This window comes from Hyaena hyaena, unplaced genomic scaffold, assembly GCF_003009895.1.
Source record: "Hyaena hyaena isolate Hyena2069 unplaced genomic scaffold, ASM300989v1 scaffold_633, whole genome shotgun sequence".
Classification (NCBI taxonomy): domain Eukaryota; kingdom Metazoa; phylum Chordata; class Mammalia; order Carnivora; family Hyaenidae; genus Hyaena; species Hyaena hyaena.
The window spans coordinates 1,045,205-1,067,262 of record NW_024081266.1 but is presented as its reverse complement, the minus strand read 5'-3'; the positions used below and the strand labels follow the sequence as shown (position 1 = coordinate 1,067,262).

The window sequence follows — 22,058 nt, the reverse complement described above, 5'->3', positions numbered from 1 at the left end:
GGGCGGGGGCAGACGGCCAAGCCAGGACCAGGGCTCCTGCTCCCGCACAGCGAGAGGCGCGGGGCGGCGCGCGCCTGCGCGGACCTGCTCTCGCCTCCCCGCGACCGCAGCATCCCTGCGCAAGAGTCCCCGCGCGCGGGAGGGAGGAGGGGCACTGGCCCCTCCGCCCCGCGCGCGGCCACGTGACCCGGGCCGAGGAGATTGGAGCGGCGGCGGCGCGAGGCGGCAGACTGGTGCAGCGCCCGGCGCTCGCGGCGGGATCTCCTCCTCCCCGTTCTCCTGGGAGCCTGGACTGCCCCTTCTCCTCCGCCCGGCCAGTCGGCGCAGCCGCCGCATCCCTGCCGCCGCGGCGCCCCGGGGAGGAGGAGAAGACGCAGCTGGGCCGCCGCCGTTACAGGGGTCCCCGGCAGCCTCTCACTCCCTCGGCCGTCGCCTCCGGGGTCCACCCGCCCGCGGGGTCTCCGCTTTCTCCTCCCGCTGCCGCCGGCTCCCGCTTCCAGCCGCGATGGGGCTCTTGGACTCGGAGCCGGGCAGTGTCCTCAGCGTGGTGTCCACGGCGCTGAACGACACCGTGGAGTTCTACCGCTGGACCTGGTCCATCGCAGGTAAAGCGGCTGGCCGCCCTGTCTGCGTGCGGCCCTGCAGCCCCTCGCTCCCTGCGGCTGGTGGGATGCTGCGGAGCAGAGGAGGGGCCGGGGCGAGGGGACCGCGGGCTGGCGCTGGTTAATCCGATCCGAACGTTAAGGCCTCCCCCTACCCCCCCACCCCGCCCCGACGCTCGCCCGCTTTCCCTCCGAGCTCCCATCTCTCGTCAGCTTCTCGGATGCTGGAGCTGACATATCAGATGGAGCCTGCGCTCCTAAGAGCTCGGCGCAGGAACCACTCCACCCTGTCCGGCTACATCTTCCAGACTCGTCTGACAGTTTTAACTTATGCACAGGATTGGTTTTAACATTTAGTCACAATAGTCCTTTTGTAGCGATGGCTGGGGGGAAGGAGGAGGGCTTCCGTGAGAGTTGCTTTTTTTTTTTTTTTTTTTTTTTTTTTTTTTTTTCCTCCTGGTTGCTTTGACACAGCCTACTAACCTGCTACTATTTTGTCTAGCTCATCCATCTATACTGTAATTTGGAACCAAAAGTAAAAAGCCATTGTTTGTCTTCTTGAACCTTGAAGAATGTTAGTTTCTGAGGCTTTTTCAACAGCAAATAGGTTTGAAGTGATTGTCTGTAATGGCTTTGCGCAGTGCAGTGCAGTCAGGGGGAGGGGGAGGCTAAATACCCGGAAAAGAAATAAGTCTTTAGGAACGGGGTCTGTCTCCAGCAGCACCTAGAGGTCGTCCCAGTAGCCTACAATGTATACAATTTTCTTAAACGAGCAAACTTTTTCCCTTTTAGCGGTTCCAGTTTGACAGGGATCGTCCACTGGTGGATTTATGGAGCTCCTCTAGTGGAAGCAGTTGGTCCATTATGTTATTTTTACACTTTACCATTTATTTTCTTAATTTGCTTCCGTTGCTTTTGGTTTTAAAGCGTTTAAAAGGTTTTGAAATTAGAAAAATATTAGCCTCGCAGGGTTTTAGGAATGATCTTATGATTTCTAATTTTCCACTTTTTGCAGTGTGGCACTGCATGTCTGGCAGTGGGGGACTGTAACCTTACACATGATGATGACTCTTCCTCCTTTCCCTAGAAATGAAAATATATTCCTGTAGTTTTGTACTTGTCGTTAGAGTAAATGGGACCATGGTTACAGTACAACATGTGGGATACATTTTGTAGAGAATATGTGTGCTGGAAATAATTCAGTGTGAGACAAAATGATTCTTCGACATTGATGTGGCTTTAACTTCTTCGGTTAGGAATCTCACGATTGGCACTGACAGATAAGGTATTTAATTAGCCATTGCAATTGGAAATGGTTAAAAAGCAGTTTTAAATGGAGTCTTTCTTTAAGTCTTCTATGTGCTGCTACATTGATGTTACACTGTACCTACAATAACTGGGAAAGATGTACCCTTCTCTTCATCTCTGATTTTGGTTATTTAAGCATTGCATCAGGGTTTCCCATTACACAATTGTACAGAACTAACCATCAGCTTTGGCAGATAATTGTACTTTGCATACTTTAGAGTTCAGACATTGTCAAGGTCCTCCAATCTCAATTCAGCCAGAGCCACACCCAGAAGTTCTCATTCCTGTCTATTATTCCCTTCCTATCTCAGAGCTTTCTTACTTCTCGAGTCTCACAAAGAAAAACTGAGCACAAATGTAGAATACACCTTTCTGTATTGGTTAATTCCTTCCTAATGATGCTGGTGTAAAAAATATCATGAAAGAGATAGGAAATTTTGTGCAGTTGCCTCATGTGAAAACTTGCTACTACTAGCCTGTGAAGGGCATAGAAGAAAATACTATAGACCAAGCCTGAGAAGTGAGAGTAGCCACTGGAACACAAATGACCTCTCACTAGCAAGTTAGAGGGAAGGTATTCACTCATGCCCTGGCTATCCACTTACGAAACCTGAGACTGCTTCCTTGCTTTCTGTAACGAGCTACCTACTGTAGGTAGATGGTATTCTTTAACCAGCTTAGAGGTTTAGTGGGATATAGTTTGCTCTACCTTGCTGCTGTGAGGAGAAATATTTTTTATATTCGGGTAGGACAGACCCAAACCCTGTGTTTTCCCATTTCCTTTCACCCCCTATCCTATGCTCTCTGTGCTCCCTTTTTTTCACTCATTCACACTGCTCTGATTCCACAAGGATCTTCTCTTGCTATAGTATCATGAAAATCTGCGTGAAGGAGTGTCAAAGTAGAAGAGTAGCTTATTAGATGAGGCTGAATAAAAGTTGATGAGTCAGATGTTTGGAAAGAGGGAGAAATAAAAATGGGTGGAGAGAAAAGACGGTCTTGAGAAATAGCGGTGAGTGATGAAAGGACACAGATTATTTAGAGAGAGCAAGATACGAACTAGGCTCTGTGCCCTTGAGTGCTTTCATTCCCAGACTGTAGTTACATGCTTTTATCTCCATTTTATTAGTCCATTAAATATTTCTCTCCACTGATGTTTCTACCTAAGTGTAAATGAGTGTATCTGCTTTAGACTGTCATAACAAGAATAGTTGCAGATTTGTAGAGTATATTTGGTGATTGAAGAGATTTTTGCCCTCGGGCAAACTGTTTCTGGAAAAAATATCATTTTGTGCTATCATATCAAATGGTACTATTTGATAAAACATAAAGTGATAGAGCCATGTATAAAAGCTGGCCTTTTCAAAGGCACATATCTAACAAATATAGAATATGACCCATAGAGTATTAACACAGATAATGTTACTTTTACTATAATTGTTAACACTTTATATGTTAGTATTGAAAAAGCACAATTTTTAGAAAAACAACCAAAATAATTTTCTACTTCCCTATATTGTATTTTTAGAGATTTTGAACAATGAGTTAGTCTCATATATATTATATAGGAAAGTATAGACTGCTGTAGAACTTTATACTAGTTGGTAGCATGGGAGTAGATACTCTGATGTCATTGTATTCTTTTTCCTTCTGTTCTTTTACTTTATGAGTACATTAAAATTATTAGGACTAGGATCCTAGGCTCAAAGTGTATAAAATCAAAGTTGTATGTAAATTTTTAAACCTGGTGACTCTATTCTCCAATTTATAAATACCCCAATTATCTACATTATCTATTTATGTTTATTAAAATAAATGGTTATTAGTAGGCTTTTGTGTAACTGAATTTATCATAGAAACAGCCTACGAAGTTAATAGCCAGCATGCCTGCAATAAGGCCAGCTACCTCCTGAACTGCCATATTACTTTTTGACCACCTGTTTCTAAACAGCCATTGTTCATGGAGTACGTTTGTGGGGGTGGAGGTGGTTGCTATTGCTCTCTGTTTACAGGTAATAGTAGCCCATATTTTGATGCAAAATTTGTGTCTATTTGGGAGTTGAACTTAGAGCATAAAAGGTCAGCTTAGCTTTGGAGGGATAGAAGGGAGAGGGGGATGAATGGTACAGGAGGAAGGAGGACTCCTGTAAGATGATGATGAAATTTGGAAGCAAGGCTTATATGATGATTTTTTCTTTTCTCCTTACCTACTGTGTGTAGGGATAGTTCTGGGCTCTGGAGAAAGAATGAGGACACTTGGTCACTGTACCTGTGCAGCTTATGAAGTCATGGCTATTCTACCTTGCTTGGTATCATGGTCCTTTGAAGGCATGGTCTGTGATCTGTCAGAATTAGCCATAGCTGGTGCCTAGGGAAGTCAGAAGAGTCCTTCTTCACTATTTTATCTTTACTTCTTTTACCTGCATCACAGTCTTAAGTTGTAAGAAGAATATACAAGCCCTATTTTTAGAATATTTTAGCTGTCACCATGTGGAGTTGATGTGAATATTGTCAGAGAGTATTTATATAGGTAGACTCAAGAGAAAGGCATCAAAGACTAAAAATTCATGAAATTGAGAATGTGTTTAAGGGTCAGTGAGTCATCCTGATTTGCTGAAACTGGGGGTGTGTGAGAGGGGACATTTAACTCAGCTCAAATAAGCTGGGGTGAAAGGTCTATCCCTGGCAGTGTTAGGTTGCAGAGGAACATATGTTTTAAACATGTTACAATTTGTTTACATTAGTTTTATTATTTGTCACAGTTAATGTATACTCTTTAATCTTTGTTATTGTCTAAAGTATGTTTTGTTTGTTTTTTTGGCCTAGGCTGGAAACCTAGTTACCATTTTTGATATTTCTTCAAGAAAAGACATTCTAAATTCCAGGCAGTTAATTAAAGATAAATATGTAGAACATCCCCAACTCCTAACATGGGATTTCCCTTAGCTAGTGTTTTCAGTGATGTCCTAGAGTTGTCCTTCTCTCTCATAACCTCCTTGAAGCCTCTAAGAGATCCATGGCATTTTAGAGTTTTTTTTGTTTTTGTTCTTGTTTTGGTGGTAGACTCTTAGACTTTAATGTCTGATACCATTCCCTAACAGCCTCATAGCAGAACATCCGATCACAGATAAAATTTAGGAGGGTAAAACAATGCAAATTCTAAAACTGGTGTCAGGACAGCTTTACACAGTTAGATTTTTTGGCTTAGGAAGACAAGGTTTTAAAAACTACAAAGATGATTATATCAGACAGTGCTTTTGTGAGCCACAAAAAAGTCGGTTATCCTTTTAAAATTGAATTTGTTAGATTTTTTTCTCAAGTCATATGATAATGTCATTAGTGAGCGATTTAATATTACTAGCCTAAGTAATTTTTGGATTTATCGAGTCATTTATTATTTTGAATTAGACATATAAGCACATAGAGAAGGATTCTATAACAGAGTCTGTCTTTTCTCACTTTAGATGGCTCTTTTTCCTCTTCATGGTTTGGACATTTCTCCTTTTTTAAAAAATCAAGGTGCTGGGGCACCTGGGTAGCTCAGTCAGTTAAGCTTCTGACTTCAGCTCAGGTCATGATCTTGCAGTTCTGGAGTTCAAGCCCTGTGTCAGGCTCTGTGCTCGAGCTGGAGCCTGGAGCCTGCTTCAGATTTCTGGGTCTCCCTCTCTCTCTGTCCCTCCCCTGTTCGTGCATGCGCTCACTCTCTCTCTCAAATAAATAAACACTAAAAAAAAAAAAAAAAAAATCAAAGTGCTATTGTTTTATTAGCCCTCAGAATGAGAATGAGTTCTAATGTTTTTAAAACTCACCAGGGGATTGAACCAGTGGAAGCTTTGCAGGAAGCCTGGCTGGGGAATGGGGAGGTGCTGGGGGGAGACCGATGAGGAGTTTAGTAGAAATTGGCAGAGGCACTATAGCACAAATGGACTTCATCCTCACTCATAGATTTAATAGTGGGGTCACCCACGCAGCAACAGACAGAAGCTAGTCTTAACAAACACATTATGTCTAAAGAACAGACGTTGTCATTTTGTGGGGTTTTTTTTTTTTTCTGCTTTAAACAGCTAACACGGTTGCTCCTAAAATTATTTTTCAACTTCTTAATGAATACAGAAAACATTGAAAAATGTACATGTAAGTATACAGCTGTTAGGACAGGAAATGAAGCCAAAACAAAAAGAAAAATCCCTAAGAACCACTTTTTGGAACCAGTACCTAAGATTTTGCATTTCTAACAGTGATGCTGATATTTCTGGTCTGAGGACCACATTTTTAGTAGCAAGGTCCTAGATCATGTGATTTTACAGACAAGGAAAATAAGGCAGAGGCTGAGGCTAAGTATGATAACCAGATTGGTGCCCCCACTCCTTCCCCCACTCCACCTATCACAGGGCATAGCTGGAACCTAGAAGGGCCACTGCTCTCAGTGGAAGAACTGAGGGAAGTGGAAGGGACTTTCTTCTGTGAAAAGACAGAAACTTTGAGGAAACTTGACTGACTCAGATTTTCTTGTGATTTGAAAATAGTTAAAACTTTTAATGAAAATTCTTAGCAAAAAAACACACGTGAATTATGGACAAGGATTCCTATCACCTGGGTGACTCATCCCACAAAAACCAGTCATCTAAATTGAGAGTAAATAAAAAATGAGAGTAAAAGAGCTATAAAAACAGTATCTGTAGACTTTGGATGCTCAAAGCCTAAAGATACGGGATTCCTCAAAAACAGAAAATAAATATATTTAAAGTATTCTTTTAAATAAAGAATTGAGGGGAAAAAATTCACCAGGGTTTTGACTTTTAGAAAAGAGAAGGGAGGAAATACAATGGCCTTTCAAAATCAAGTTTCTAAATTTCCTTTTCAACCTTGTCAGCCAGTAGTATTTCCCTACCCACAGACCAGTAGCTCTAGCCAACTTGGATAACTCCCTCTTGAGTAAATCATGCCCATATCTTTGTTTCTCAGTACACTGTTCCCTTTGCCTTTACTGCCCTTTCTCCTCTCTACCGCTCCAAGAGCCGTGCAGTAGAACTCAGCTCAATCGAACCTCTTTCACAAAGCCTTTCTTGGCCTTGGTACCCTTGAAGCAGTTCATTCCTTCATCTGATCGCATCCCCATGCATTTCCTTGCGCCCTTCCTTCTGTAACTCTATTGTCTTGAACTCTTTTGTCTTGAAAGGTGAATACCCTTTCACCTCTTCATATTTGTCTCCTCAACAGTAGGGAGTGTCCTTGTATTGGCTGATTTGGTATGTGTCAAGAGACAACCCCCTTAATCTAGCATAATTTCAAATAGTGATACATTCTGGTTGCTAAACACCAAAAATGTTTGGTGCCACACTAAATTATATAAATATTTTTTAATGATTTTTATCATAAATTAGCCATAAGTTCAATTGATGTTGACTAAATTTAATGAAAGAATCAAACCATTAAATCATTTATTAGCACAAAACCATTACTTTTGAGAAATATAAAATCAGATGTAATTCTTTCTTCCTGTCTATGTGGAGGTATCATGATGAATATGGAAGTGAGGAGGGCAGCATGGGCTCGACTGGGATTTATTTATTTTTTTAACTTAAAAAAATTTGTTTTATGTTTATTTATTATTGAGACAGAGAGAAACAGAGCATGAGTGGGGGAGGGGCAGAGAGAGACAGAGACACAGAATCTGAAACAGGCTCCAGGCTCTGAGCTGTCAGCATGGAGATCCGACATGGGGCTCAAACCCACGAACCATGAGATCATGACCTGAGTTGAAGTCGGAAGCTTAACCACTTAACCGACTGAGCCACCTAGGCGCCCCTCGACTGGGATTTAGATGACCTACACTTTAGTCTCACTGATTAGCTGTGAGAGTTTGGACAGGTCCCTTTTTCCTAATCTCAACTTTTGTCATCTGTAAATTGAGAGAGTTGAATCAGGTAATCTCTAAGATCTCGCCTGGCTCTTAAATTGGATATATATGCAATTAAAAAAAATTCTTTAAATAGGTCAGGCAATTTCCTATAAACATACATTGATTGGTAATTTAAAAACCTCAGTCTATGCAATAATTTTAATCTTTTCCAACAAACCTGTTACTAGTGTTGCTAAGATAGTAAAAATAATAAATACCAGATTCATATTTAATCCTTTTCACTTTGTCATCTGCTCCATAAGAAGTAGGTAAAGGATTAGAAAAACAAAGGGATACAGATATATAAGTACCTGCTTTGACATAGCACTGTGTTTGTTGCCATTATATGGTACCTATTTAATCATCTAGATATTTCTGGAATATTTAAGTTACCTATATTGTCAAAACTAATAGCAATAACATTAAAGAATTAGTTTATTGTACATTATATGTAATATATACAATTGTGCATAACATTGATTATGTAATATACAGTTTCTGAAGATGGCTTGTTATGTGGTTTGGGGCAAGTTCATGATTCTTTGGGTTTCATATTTCTACCTGTACCATGAGATGGTTGAAACTGTATCATCCCTTAAGGCCACTTTATTGAATCCTCATAATAGCTCCTAAAGTGATGGCTTAAATAGTCTAAACCTAATCTTACTTTACCTTCTTTTCTACAGAAAATGCAAAATTTTATCCTATGTCATTACAAGAGATTTTCAGTTATAGGTACTTTGTGAGTGTTTCTAAAATTAGGAACTATGGCTTAAAATTTTTGTAAAACTGCTACAAATATGTAGGTCTTAGTATATGGGGAAAACAAAAGAATTAAATAATTTTGGTGTAAGTATGTCCTTAACCAAATGTTAATTTAAAAAAACCTTAATTTTGTCATTTTTTCATGGAATATCATCATTTTTAAATACTTCTCAATACATTTTGATTACATTTTAATTAGAATACACATCTTGGAATTTGAGAGGCAAATGCATTAATTCCCTGAAGGAATCAGTCACTGTTAGGTGTAATCACAGACAGGCATTGATTTTGAACTGGAACATTCAAAGGAATAAGCTTTGTTTTCATTTTTATTTATTAAACAAAAAGTTAGGCACAGATACGTATTGTTAAATAATTTCATATAGTTTTATACACCCATGTTCATAGCAATATTATTCACAATAGCCAAGAGGTGGAAGATGTCCATTGGTGAATGAATGGATAAACAAAATGTAGTAGATACATACAAGGGAATGTTATTTAGCCTTAAAAGTGAAGGAGATCTGACACATGCTATAAAATGGATGAGCCTTGAAGATATGCTAAATTGAAAAAGCCAGCCACAAAAAGACAAATATTGATGATTTCAGTTACATAAGCTCTCTGAAGTGGTCTAATTCATAGAAATAGAAAGTAGAGTGGGGAGAGGGAAAGACGGGTACTTGTTTAATAGGTAGAGAGTTTCAGTTTTGCAAGATGAGAAAGTTCTGGAGATTGGTGGTACAACAGTGTGAATATACTTAATATCATTGAACTGTACACTTAAAAATGTGTAAGTAAATTTTGTTATTATGTGTTTTCATCTCAATTTAAAAAATCTATATTTTAACATTAATATAGCACCTATAGAAATTTCTTCAGTGTTCAGTGGTGCAACAGTTGATTCTGTGAAAATGTGTAAAGGAAAACATCATTAAAAATGAAGTTGAGAGGTCGTGAAGGGAGAACACTCAGGCGTGTACCGTTTGTCACAGCCTCCTTTATATACTCCCACAGACAAGAAGAGGCTTACTTTAATACCCTAGCAGGAGGAGGATTTTCTCCCTGGCTAGCAGCAACCCAGCCAATGAGAAGTTGCCACAACCTTGAACTCTCACCCCCTTCCTATGGACCATTCTAAACAACCCCTACCAACTTGTTTTTTCCCCTCTATTAAAAGGATGCTCTCCTCCGTTGTTGTCAGGACTTGCCTGTGGTTCACCATGGTTTGCATGTTCAAAATTGCATTTCCTCTGCTTTCCTCACATAAATTCATTTTGCTGGTAAACTAAATGGCTATTTTATTCTTTTTTTTAATGTTTTATTTATTTCTAGGAGAAAGAGAGAGAGAGAGAGACAGCGTGAGCAGGGGAGGGTCAGAGAGAGAGGGAGTCACAGACTGAAACAGGCTCCAGGCTCTGAGCTGGCAGTCAGCACAGAGCCTGACTTGGGGCTCGAACCCACGAACCGCGAGATCATGACCTGAGCCGAAGTCGGACGCTTAACCGACTAAGCCACCCAGGCGCCCCTTGCTATTTTATTCTTTAAGTTGATAATTCGTTTACTGTTTTATTTTTTCAGCTTACAATAAAATGGCTTTATAAAGGGAATGCATAGCTGTTGCCTAAAGAGTGGTACCCAAATGGCTAGAAAGTAGTAAATAACAAGGAAGACAACCTTGCCTTTGATTTTACTCTGCAAATTTAGCAGGAATTTCACAACCCTGGAAGATAGGACTGGAGGACATTATTGTTTTCATATGTTTAGAAGTCTCTGAGAGTCATAGAAGTTAAATCACTTGTGGATAAACATTGTAGTAGAAATATGTATTAACAGGTTGTTTTGTCTCGTAGCCAGTGCTCTTGTCTCCCATGACACTAGCCAAGCAGGAAAGCAATAATCAAACCTCTAACCTACTTTACCTGATCTTACACTGCTATCTTATCTATGTAGTGTCACTACTTAGAATACTAAATCTGAACAAAGTACTGAAAGGTACTGTAAGGGCTGTTGTATGAGATTAAACTAAAAAGTGATATTTATATAAACTTATATATTTAAATTATATATATGTAGAATATAAACAACAAGTATTTAAACTGAGAAGATGAAGTTGACTTCTATATGGTAGAGTGGGTATGGCCATTTAAAAAATATATTCAGGGGCACCTGGGTGGCTCAGTTGGTTGAGCGCCCGACTCTTGCTTTCGGCTCAGCTTGTGAAGTCATGGTGGTAGAATGGCAGGGCTGGGGGTAGGGGGGTTTGCAGGCAGGAGGCTAGTCCAAGCATGGGGCCTGCTTGGGATTCTCTCTCCCTCTACCACGTGCGCTGTCTCTAAAAATAAAAAAGTATGTTCAAAGTGAATTATGAAAATATTTGCTAAATTTCACAGTCTAAGAACATGAAACTATTGGTAATTAATGAAAAGGAATGAATTCAGGACCAATAGTATTTTACCCTTTGGATATTCAGTGTATAGAACTGTTACCAAGAGAAAATTATGGTCACAGTTCCCATTAAAACACATACACACGCCTTGATGGTATTTTCAATCTTTTTTTTTTTTTTTTTTTCTGAAAGGAAACACCATTTCAGTTTTCTTAAATCCTTAAGATCACTAGTGGCACTAAGGGGGATGTTTGGACTTTGAAATTCCAGGTTAGCACAGGGAGGAAGTTTTATGACTACTTTTCTGAGAAGTCAAGCAAAATGTGAAAATGGAACGAGAAGGAAACTACTTAACTGAATTTTATCTTGGCTTCCAGAATGTCAGGCATCATCTTCTTATATCAAATATATATATGATAACATATTCATAAGAGCCAGTTCGTAGGGAAAGGGAAACAATGCCAAAAGGTAGAGAGGGGGATTTGAAGCAATTAAGAGGTCTGGGGGAAAAATACACAACTGATTCTTATAATTCAGGAGTTAAGAAATGCTGCCCCCTTCCTAGTCAAAAAATCCATGTATAACCTTTGATTCCCCCAAAACTTGACTTCTAATAGCCTACTGTGACCAGAAACCTCACCATAACATAAATAGTTGATTAATATACTTTGTGTTGTATGTATTATATTTTGTTTTCTTAATGATAAAGAAAGCTAGAGAGAAATGTTATTAAGGTCATAAAAATACAATTACAGTTTTATACTGTATTTATTGAGAAGAATTTGTGAATTTAAGTGGACCCATGCAGTTTAAACCCATATTGTTCAAGGGTCAAATATATACATAAGTATATATAAATATGTGTGTATGTATATACATATATATTTTTTTAACCATGGATTTAGATGTCATTGGCACATAATGAAACTCACTGCTATTTATTGAGCTTCTAGAATAAGATCCTAGAATATAAAATGCTGTAGTATGCATTTTATACACCTTATTTAATGTTTATAGCGTCCCTACAAGGTAGGTATTATTTAACCATTATATGATGAAGAAACACACTTAAACAGACTTAAACAGCTTGGGGTCACCTGGGTGGCTCAGCAGTTCAACATATGACTTTGGCTCAGGTCAGATCTTATGGTTCGTGAGTTTGAGCCCCACATAGGGCTCACTGCTGTCAGTGTAGAGCCCATTTCCATCCTCTGTCCCCCTCTCCTGCTTGCGCGCTCTCTCTCAAAAATAAACAAATGTGAAAAAAAGCTAAATTCTTAGAAAAAACGAAAACAACAGGGGCGCCTGGGTGGCTTAGTCGGTTAAGCGTCCGACTTTCGCTTAGGTCATGATCTCACGGTTCGTGGGTTCGAGCCCCGCGTCAGGCTCTGTGCTGACTGCCAGCTCAGAGCCTGGAGCCTGCCTCAGAGTCTGTGTCTCCCTCTCTCTCTGACCCTCCCCTGCTCATGCTGTCTCTCTCTCTCCTAGAAATAAATAAAAATATTTAAAAAAAAAACAAAACAACAAAAACAGTTGGAAAGTAACAGAGCTGGGACCCAATCATGATCTTTCACCTTCCCACACCAGTGACTTTTTCCTAAGGCAGTACAAGCTTCCTATTCATCCAACCAACACTGTTTTACTGTCTAATAATAATAGCAAACATTTATTGGATGCTTACTAAGTGCCAGGCACTATGTCTAATGCTTTATATGTATTGTCACATTTAATCCTCATATTCCTTTGGGCTGGGTACTATTATTCCCTTTTTCCAAGTGAGTGAACTGACTTTGCTTGGATCTTCTCCTTCTAGTACTAATCTTCCCAAGTTAAACCTCAAAGGAATCAGTCTTCAGCTTGCCACACACAGTGATTCACTCGCCTCATCTTTGTTATTGTCCGTTCTCCTTTGCAGCTTCTGAATCCCCCCTATGAATCTGTTCTCTGTGGGAAGTTTTACCATTTGTCTCACTTTCTACCTTTTTCATGATCTCTGCTCAGGGAGACTTGGAACCAAAATTCTTCTTTCCTTTAATCTGTTTTTTTTTTTTTTTTTTTTTTTTTTAAACTCTGTTATCCATGCTTTCAGGCTCTTAGGTGACTGTTCTTCCCCTGAGATGCTGCAGCTTACCCTGGCCTTGCTGGTGGAGATCTCCGTTTCCTCCTGTCTGCCCAACACACTCTGACCTCTTCATCGTTTTTTAGCCCACCCTCTGCCTGTGCCACCTCTGTATTCTGCAAGAACCACCTTTCCTTACATTCATCCAGGCACTCTTCGCAACTCAAATCATCACCCTTTTTCCTGTGGATGTAGGGGAGGCTAAAGCAGAAAATTTCTCTGCTCCTTAGTGACTCAGTAGGAACTTACTACACTTTCTTTCATCCACTGCCTTCAGAATCTGTGTTTTACTTCTAAAGTGTATCTTGGATTGCTACCTGTCCATTGTATTCAGTTGTATGAAGACACTTTCTCCTCTAGTTCTGCTTTTTCACCCCACTGATACCCATGATATGACTTGGCTTGGTATATATATTTAGCATCACATGTTAGACTAGAACCCAGAAGAGGCCTTATGGTGTTATTTGGGTTACCCCTCTCATAGAGATAAAGTATCTTCTCAAACTCTTCTTGATAATAGTTACCTACATTTTTCATTAAAAATTTTCTTTTTAACAAATGTTTGAAGGTGCTTGAATCCTAGGCATTGTTACATGGACACATCAAGGAATAAGGACTGTGGCCCTGGCCCTCATGACCCTTACAGTAGTCATGCCCTCTACATAGTAGAGGCAAATGGAGTTTTAACAGTATCACTGGTATTGATTGCAGCTGTTGGTTCTAACTTATTAAAGAAGGATAATTGTTTTGGAGGATAATGTATAGTACATACTTCTCAATGTCTTGAATATACTCCGAAAGCTACTCAGTATCTCTAGTTGGTTGTTAGGTGTATGTTTTTCTTTTGTTTATGGTAGGTTAAATAGATGCAGATATCGTTACAAGAAAAATAAAGTGATTCAGGTAGACTCTAGGAACAAATAAATAAAACAAACTTTTACGACGAGATTGTACATTATGTAAAATAGGCCCACATTTATGAGTAAACCAGAGCAATTTTCTTAGATTTTAATGTGTAGATCACCTGGGAATCTTATTAAAATGCCAATTCTGGCTTAGTAGTTCTGGAGTGAGGCCTGAGAGCCTGCATTTCTATTAAGCTTCCAGGAGACACTTTTCTATTGGTGTACCACACTTTGAATAGCAAAGGAATGGAGGATTCATAATTTCTTTGATAACCTGCTACTTTGTACTAATATGGAAAAAGAAGAATTAAAAATATCCTTAAGCTATTGATTTAAAAATACATTTAAGGAAACCAAACAATGGCATGGATTTTTATAGAATATTTAGTTGTTTTTTACCCCAAAAGAGACTCTGTATACCTTTTAGAACCATATTGATCAATAACTTTTGCTCATTTTACCTGAATCAAAAGGGTAGTTGAGAAATGTCTTGAATGTCCATTCTCATGTTAGCAGTAGCCATAAAAATAATATTTATTTTCCCAGATACTTTGTGGAGTTCATTCAGTCCACTAGCCCTCAGCCATTTGTTGGCTACATCCACTGTTAAAAGCCTTTGTGGCTATAGAAATAACAATACTTCCCCTGTCCAGTCGGTATGGGATGCATTTAACAGACTAAAAGAACAATTGCATAGTATAATAGAGGCAATCATAGTGTGCTTTAAAGGTTTCCAAAGAAATACATGTTTAATACTTTTAAAATCAAAAAAGAATTAATGTTGGAGGGGCTTCTTAGAGAGGGTCATCAATTTGAGCCTCAAAGCAACTCTGTGATTTGGGTACTTTTATTATTACCCCCATTTTACATAGGAGAAAAGTGTGGCTCCAGAGGTAAGTCATGGGGCTAGCACATAGCCTGAAATCCAGGTGTTCTTAATTCAAGTCCTGTCCCTTGTCCCTGTACCACACTACTTCTGTTCCATGTGTGTTCCTAAGTCATCACCTGACTAGAATTATTTCCTAGTCTTGTGCTCACTCTTGTCAATTCTAGGAATTTGCATGTCCTAAAAATTAAAAATTTTACTGCTTTTTCTTTTGGAAGAGGATAACTAGCTTAGACTACTTGGGGAATAAAATTCATTTTGACTGGTAAAAACCCTTAAGAAAAATCAGCCATTCCAAAAAAATGAAGGCTATTTATAGATTTTTAAGAAAGTTATTTTCATATATACATAGTGATAAGTTGTGGTAAGAATTAATTACAGTTGTTTGTGTATAAGTAGAGATTTCTAAAGGACATGATTACTTCAAGACTTTTGGATTACAAATGTTTTGTTATTTATTAAAATCTGGTTTACATGTTACTTTTTCCCTTTCTTTCTTTTTTAATATTTTTAATGTTTATTCATTTTTAGGAGACAGAGGGAGACAGAGGACAAGCGGGGGCAGGGAAGAGAGAGAGGGAGACACAGAATCCAAAGCAGGCTCTAGGCTCTGAGCTGTCACCACAGAGCTTGATGCAGGGCTCCAACCCATGAACTGTGAGATCATGACTTAGACCGAAGTCAGACACCTAACCAACTGAGCCACTCATGCACCTCTGGTTTACATATTCTTAAAAAGAGATTTTTTTTTTTTAAGAAGCCTCTAAATAATTCAAAATTCAGATTAGACTTGTTATGTATTTGTTCTCCTGAATAAATCATAGAATGTGCTGTTTTCTCAGTATATAAGTCATAAAATGTTCTGTGTTCTCAGTTTAAACTCTTACACAATTTATTATTGATGGTATTTTTTCTTTAATTTGGTTAAACTCTTCTCTTGGCAAAGAGGATTTAGTGGTTTAATTATTATCAGTAATAATGACAGTGCCAACATTTATTGAGCTCTTATTCTGTGTCAGACACCTTTCACATAACGATATCTTATTCCTCCCAACAACCCTGTTATCATCCATAAAGCCAGAGAGACTTAAGTGACTTGCTCAGTGTATTTACCTAGTAAATTAGAGAGCTAGGATTCTAATGTTGGTAGACTGACTTGAGAGTCAATATTTGCAATCTAGAGAAATTTTTTTTTCCTTAAATAGCTTATTGTCAAGTTGGTTTCCATATAACACCCAGTGCTCATTCCCACAAGTGCCCTCCTCCATGCCCATCACTTTCCCCTCTCCCCCACCTCCATCAGCCCTCAGTTTGTTCTCAGCATTCAAGAGTCTCCCATGGTTTGCCTCCCTCCTCTCCCCAACTATTTTTTCCCCTTCTCCTCCCCCATGGTCCTCCATTAAGTTCCTCCTAATCCACCTATACGTGAAAACATATGGTATCTGTCCTTCTCTGCCTGACATATTTTGCTCAGCATAACACCTTCAACTTTCATTCACATTGCTATAAATGGCCAGATTTCATTCTTTCTCATTGCCATGTAGTATTCCATTGTAGATAAACCACATCTTCTTGATCCATTCTCAGTTGATGGACACTTAGGCTCTTTCCATGATTTGGCTATTGTTGAGAGTGCTGCTATGAACACTGGGGTACATGTGCTCCTATGCATCAGCACTCCTGTATCCCTTGGGTAAATTCCTAGCAGTGCTATTGCTGGGTCATAGGGGAGTTCTATTGTTAATTTTTTGAGCCTCCACACTGTTTTCCAGAGGGGCTGCACCAGTTTACCTTCCCACCAACAGTGTAGGAGGTCTAGAGAACTTTAGATTGGGAAGAAAAGGCATAGGAGACATAGCAGGACTTGACTTAAAAAAATTTTTTTTAATGTTTATTCTTGAGACAGAGACAGAGTGCAAGTGGGGGAGGGGCAGAGAGAGAGGGAGACAGAATCCCATGCAGGCCCCAGGCTCTGAGCTGTCAGCACAGAGTCTAATGCGGGGCTCAAACTCATGAATTGTGAGGTCATGACCTGAACCCAAGTCAGAAGCTTAACTGACTGAGCCACCCAAGCACCCCAGGACTTGACTTTTAGTGGGAGGGGCTCATGTGATTCCTGAAATAATACACACCTGTGTGAAGATGTGGCATGGATAGGGAATAGGATACAGCAGAAGGAACAACTTTGTGGTATTCATGTGTGCCACAACTTTTATATTTAATCCTCACATGTCAACCTGTGGTGTAGTTACTATTTCCTCACTGAAGAGAAAAGAACAGTTGATTCTCCATCTGTAAGCTTCTGTTACTCACTCCATCCTTTTGGAAACATCTGACTCTCTTGATCTCCATGATGTCATTTTCTCTTTTCCTTTTTCTCTGGTTGCTTCACTTCCATTTCTCCCACTCTTCCCTTAAGTGTTCCCCAGGCTTCAATCCTAGTTCATTTTATTCTCTTATTCCACTTGCTCTTTCCCTTGTGACCTCCAACTCGATGAGAGTGACTCACATTGCCGGGGGCTCTTCCATGTGCCTGTAGCCCTGGTAGTTCTCTGCAGCCACAAGGCCTACTGGATACATCCACCCAGGTGTCCACAAGTACTTCAGACATAGGATGTTTAAAAAGTCACCATGTCATCTCCTCCCAGGTCTGTTCCTCTTCTTTTATCCTCTGTCCTGGATCATGACATCACCATCTCTGCCACCAGCCATGCCAGAAATCTGGGAGTACTTCTGAATTTTCTTTCGCCCTTAACTCTTATATCCACATCAGTCACCAAGTCTATAGATTTTACTTTCGTATCTGCTTATGTTGTCCATCACCAGCGCAGCCCTCTTAATTCAGGTTTCTATCATTTCTTGCATTATAGTGGTGTTTAAGTCTGCCCACCAGAATCACCAGAGGAACTTTGAGATCACAGTCCTCGTCCCTATCCATGGAAATTTTGATTCAGTAGATCTAAGATGGGGCCTAAGAATCTATACTTTTGACAAGCAGATGTGGGTGGCCTGACAACAGAGATGTTTGAGAACCACTAATTCAGCTGATTTCCTTGCCTCTTGACGTATCCTCTTCCCCTTCAGTCCATCTCCCACTGCTTCTGCCATTATTTTTTATAAGCTAAATGTGATCTGCTGTTTTTAACCAATTAAGCATCTCCCCATTATCTACCAGAAAGATTCTAGCCTTTTCAGCATAGCTTATAAGGTCTGATCTGATACATAAGTCTCCAGTCATTTCTTGCCATCTTCTTTTGTAAATATCCTCTCCCTCAGACCTGCTTAGTTATCAGACTAAGTGCATTATTTCTTGCTTTGGGCCTATTTATAAGTATGGTTCTGTCTGCAGGAAGACCTTCCTCTGTGTTTGGCAAATTCCTCTTCTTTTCTTCAAGAAACCATTCAAATGTCTATCCTTGAAGTCCATCTTGTCCCCTCTCACCTGTCCTACCACTGTTCTTAACTGGCTTCTCTTATATTGTGCCCATCATCTTGCAAAGCAGTAGATTTTTTATGTGTCTCCTTTTCTAGTAAATGAGTTTTGACAGGTCAGGAACCAAATTACCTGCCCCAAATCACTTAGCTCAGAAGAGGTGCAGAGTCGTACTTCGAAGTCTGTTCTATGTATCTGTCATGCTGTGTAATTTTAAGATACAGGTCAGGTTAAGAATAAAAACCTGTTGGTGGAGCATGTTTGAAGGAAGCCTCACTTCAGATGGACCACTTTACCTCCCATTTGTATAAAGGTATAATTTATACATAATAAAACTAACTCTTTTTATTTAACAGTTTGTGAGTTTTGACACATCAGTTGTGTAATCATTACATGACCTTTTAATACAAATGAATTGTATGATTACTGACTGAACTAATGTTTTCAAATAAAGCATTCTCACGTGGTATGAGCTTTAGGAAACAATCAAAATGTTCTAAATGGAAACTATTTCCTGAGGGGAAAAAAATTAACCCTTAAGGGACTGAAAGAGTTAAGGTAATGCATCTTATTAATTCTTATTGTTAAAATAGTCTCTTGCTCCTGAACTTGATTTCCTATAATATGTAATTTTAGGTTTGCTTAAATTTAATTTAAAACTAGGATAAGGAACTCATAGCCAAAGAAGACAGCTCTTTCTGCTTACAAAAAGAAAGACCCAGTTCTTAGAAATTTTCTGAATTTAAGTGTGTAATTCAGCTTCCTAAAACTTCTTCTCATTGGTTCTACTACTATGCTCTGGAAATAGAGAATAAATCTGAGCTCTCTTTAGGTCTTTTAGTATTTTATGAGACCTGTTTCTTTTCTCCAGGCTGGACATCCTTAGTTGTTTCCCACCTTTCTTTGTGTCATGACTTTGAAAGCATTCATGATCCTAGACCAGGTCTGTTAGATGTAGCACCTAAAAAGGTGTGAAACTTGGTGTGAGTATCTTTGTCTTTTTTTCTACCAAGGGAACTTTTGTAGGTCTCTAACTTTCTTTGCCTTGAAAGAATATGATTGATAGTCACAGTTCTATCTTAACATACCATTTGTACCAAAAATTTGGTATCAGTATCAAATTGATGGAAGAAATTGATGGAGATCATCTCTCTTAAAATTAATGGCCATGAAGGGGCGCCTGGGTGGCTTAGTCGGTTAAGCGTCCGACTTTCGCTTAGGTCATGATCTCGCGGTTCATGGGATCAAGCCCCACGTCGGGCTCTGTGCTGACTGCCAGCTCAGAGCCTGGAGCCTGTTTCAGTCTATGACTCCCTCTCTCTCTGACCCTCCCCTGCTCGCACTGTCTCTCTCTCTGTCTCTCTCCTAGAAATAAATAAAACATAAAAAAAAATTTAAAAAAAATAATTAATGGCCATGAAAACTAAATGGTACTGGAGTAGCTGCTAAGATACATGAGGCTCTTGACTTCTCTGAATTTTGTTTTTAAGATAAAGAGATTATATCTAAATCTAAAATTCTGCAGCCCTCCTTTAGGTAAAGGTTTCCATGTAACACAAATGGCTTAAAATTGTTGATAAGCTCAAAATAAGAACAAAATCACTAAGACATGAAGGCACAAACATGTTAATAAACATATTAATAGATATAAAATATAAAAATAAGACAAATTGACAAACAGATCAACTAGAGTCAGTTTATATTTGTGCCATATTGACCCCCTCCCCCAGACTGTACAAATAGAGAATTCCTAAGAATGTTATATAAAACCCATTTGAATGTTGGGTATTCCTTGATGACAGAGTTTGACTTCAGTGGTGGCAGGAGGAATATGGTTTCAATTGAATTGTTTTCTCTCTTTTTTTTTTTTCTAATAAATTCATGATGTGGATTCCTGTCCACAACTGTGTAGAATTAGGATACTGACTGACAGCATATTGGAAATATGTCATCTTTTACTATAATGTGTATAATCTACATTTGGATTCAGTGTAACTCAAAATGAATAGAAGATTTAATGTGCCCTTAAAATATGCTATTTACACCAAATAAACAAACAAAACTCATAGAAAAAGAGATCAGATTTGTCCTTACCAAGGGAAGGGAGAAGGAGGTGTTGGAGGAATGCGGTCAAAAGGCATAAACTTCCAGTTATAGAATAAATAATCACTAAGGATATGATGTACAACATGGTGACTGTAGCTAATACTGCTGTATGATACACAGGGAAGTTGTTATGATAGGAAATCCTGGGAGTTTTCATCACAAGGAAAACACTTTTCCCCCTTCATTCTTTTCTTTCTGATGTATCTATATCGGAAGATAGATGTTAGCTGAACCTATTGTGGTAATCATTTAACAATGTAAATCACTGGGTGTTATATGGAAACCAACTAGACAATAAACTATTTGTAAAAAAAAAAAACAAACAACAGTGTAAATCAGACCAACATGTTGTATGCCTTATACTTTCATAGTGAAGTATGTCAACTATGTCTCAATAGAACTGGAAAAAACAAAAAAAAATCTAAGCAGATGCGCATATCTCTCATAGAAGAAAGGCAACATGTAAAAATGTTATTGAAACATTTGAGTTTATGAAAGGCTGGATAATTCATTATTTTAAGGTTATATAAAATAAATAAAAGCTTTAGTATCCATGATCTTCTTTTACTGTTCTAACTCCACACTTTTTTTTTCTTTTTTCTTTCTCTCTTTCTTTCGTTCTTTTTTTGTTCTTTCTTTTCTTTCTTTCTTTCTTTCTTTCTTTCTTTCTTTCTTTCTTTCCTACTTACTTACTTACTTACTTGTTTAGGGGACCTGTTAGTAATGGTGAATTTTCATATCATTGTATGACACTATTGTAACTCTCTCCATCCTTTTTAGTGGAAAGGGGAACAAGTAAAAGAAATATTGGATATTCACATCTTGTCAGAAGTACTAAAGGAAATATTTATGCAAATAAATTTAGAAAGACACAAGTAACTGCAGAGACATACAGAAATATGTGAATATCAACATAGGATGGGGTTTGTGATGATGTTCAGATTGCTGACAGTTACTACAACTTCCATAATGCTCATCGGAGGTGGAATTCTTAAGGGTGAACTGGAGCCTGGTGAACTGGAAGGGCTATTTTGAGAAAGATATGGTATGAACTGTGGACTTTCATAGTCTGAAAACAGGGTTTTGTTAAGTGGTTGCTAAATGAACGCATGACTTACATTGTTGGGTAAAGAAATTGGAGGGATCGAGAACAAAGGACTAAAATGGGGAAAAAAGTCACCACCCACTCATCATTTATGCATCAAATAAATGTTGTTTTGGCACCCTGATGAGCATTGCAGTACATGGACAAAAGACCCAGTCCCTGCCTTCAGGGGCATTGCATTTTAAAGGAAGGTACAGGACAGTGTGATGGGTGCCATAGTGGAATAGAAATGTGCAGGTACTCTGGCATGCAAAATAGGTTCCCTGACCAGTGAAAATTAACCATTTTTTGGACCCAGTTTTCCTCACCTTCAGTTTCATTCTTCTTCCTAATTATCATTTTTTAAAAGTAACAATTTTCAGAAGTTAAAATTTAAAAAAACCCTAGGAGGTTATGTAGCTTCTTGCTACCCAGAGAGTGGGCCACGAAATATTGACATAGCATCCATTGGAGCTTCCTAGAAAATGCATAATCTTCCTAAAAGTGGGCTGTACCCTGGACCTACTGAGTCAGAACCTGTGTTTTAACTATGCCCTTC

The 22,058-nt window shown here is 38.9% G+C and overlaps 1 protein-coding gene across 1 annotated transcript in view; it reads left to right on the top strand.

Annotated features, from left to right (window-relative positions):
• The first annotated feature begins 287 nt into the window (after positions 1–287).
• ELOVL4 (ELOVL fatty acid elongase 4) overlaps positions 288–22,058 on the top strand; it is a 33,489-nt gene continuing 11,718 nt past the window's right edge. Inside the window, exon 1 of the mRNA XM_039216421.1 lies at positions 288–605. Within this exon, the coding sequence (XP_039072352.1) occupies positions 506–605 (100 nt within the window). The 5' untranslated portion in view covers positions 288–505. The remainder of the gene's footprint in view (positions 606–22,058) is intronic.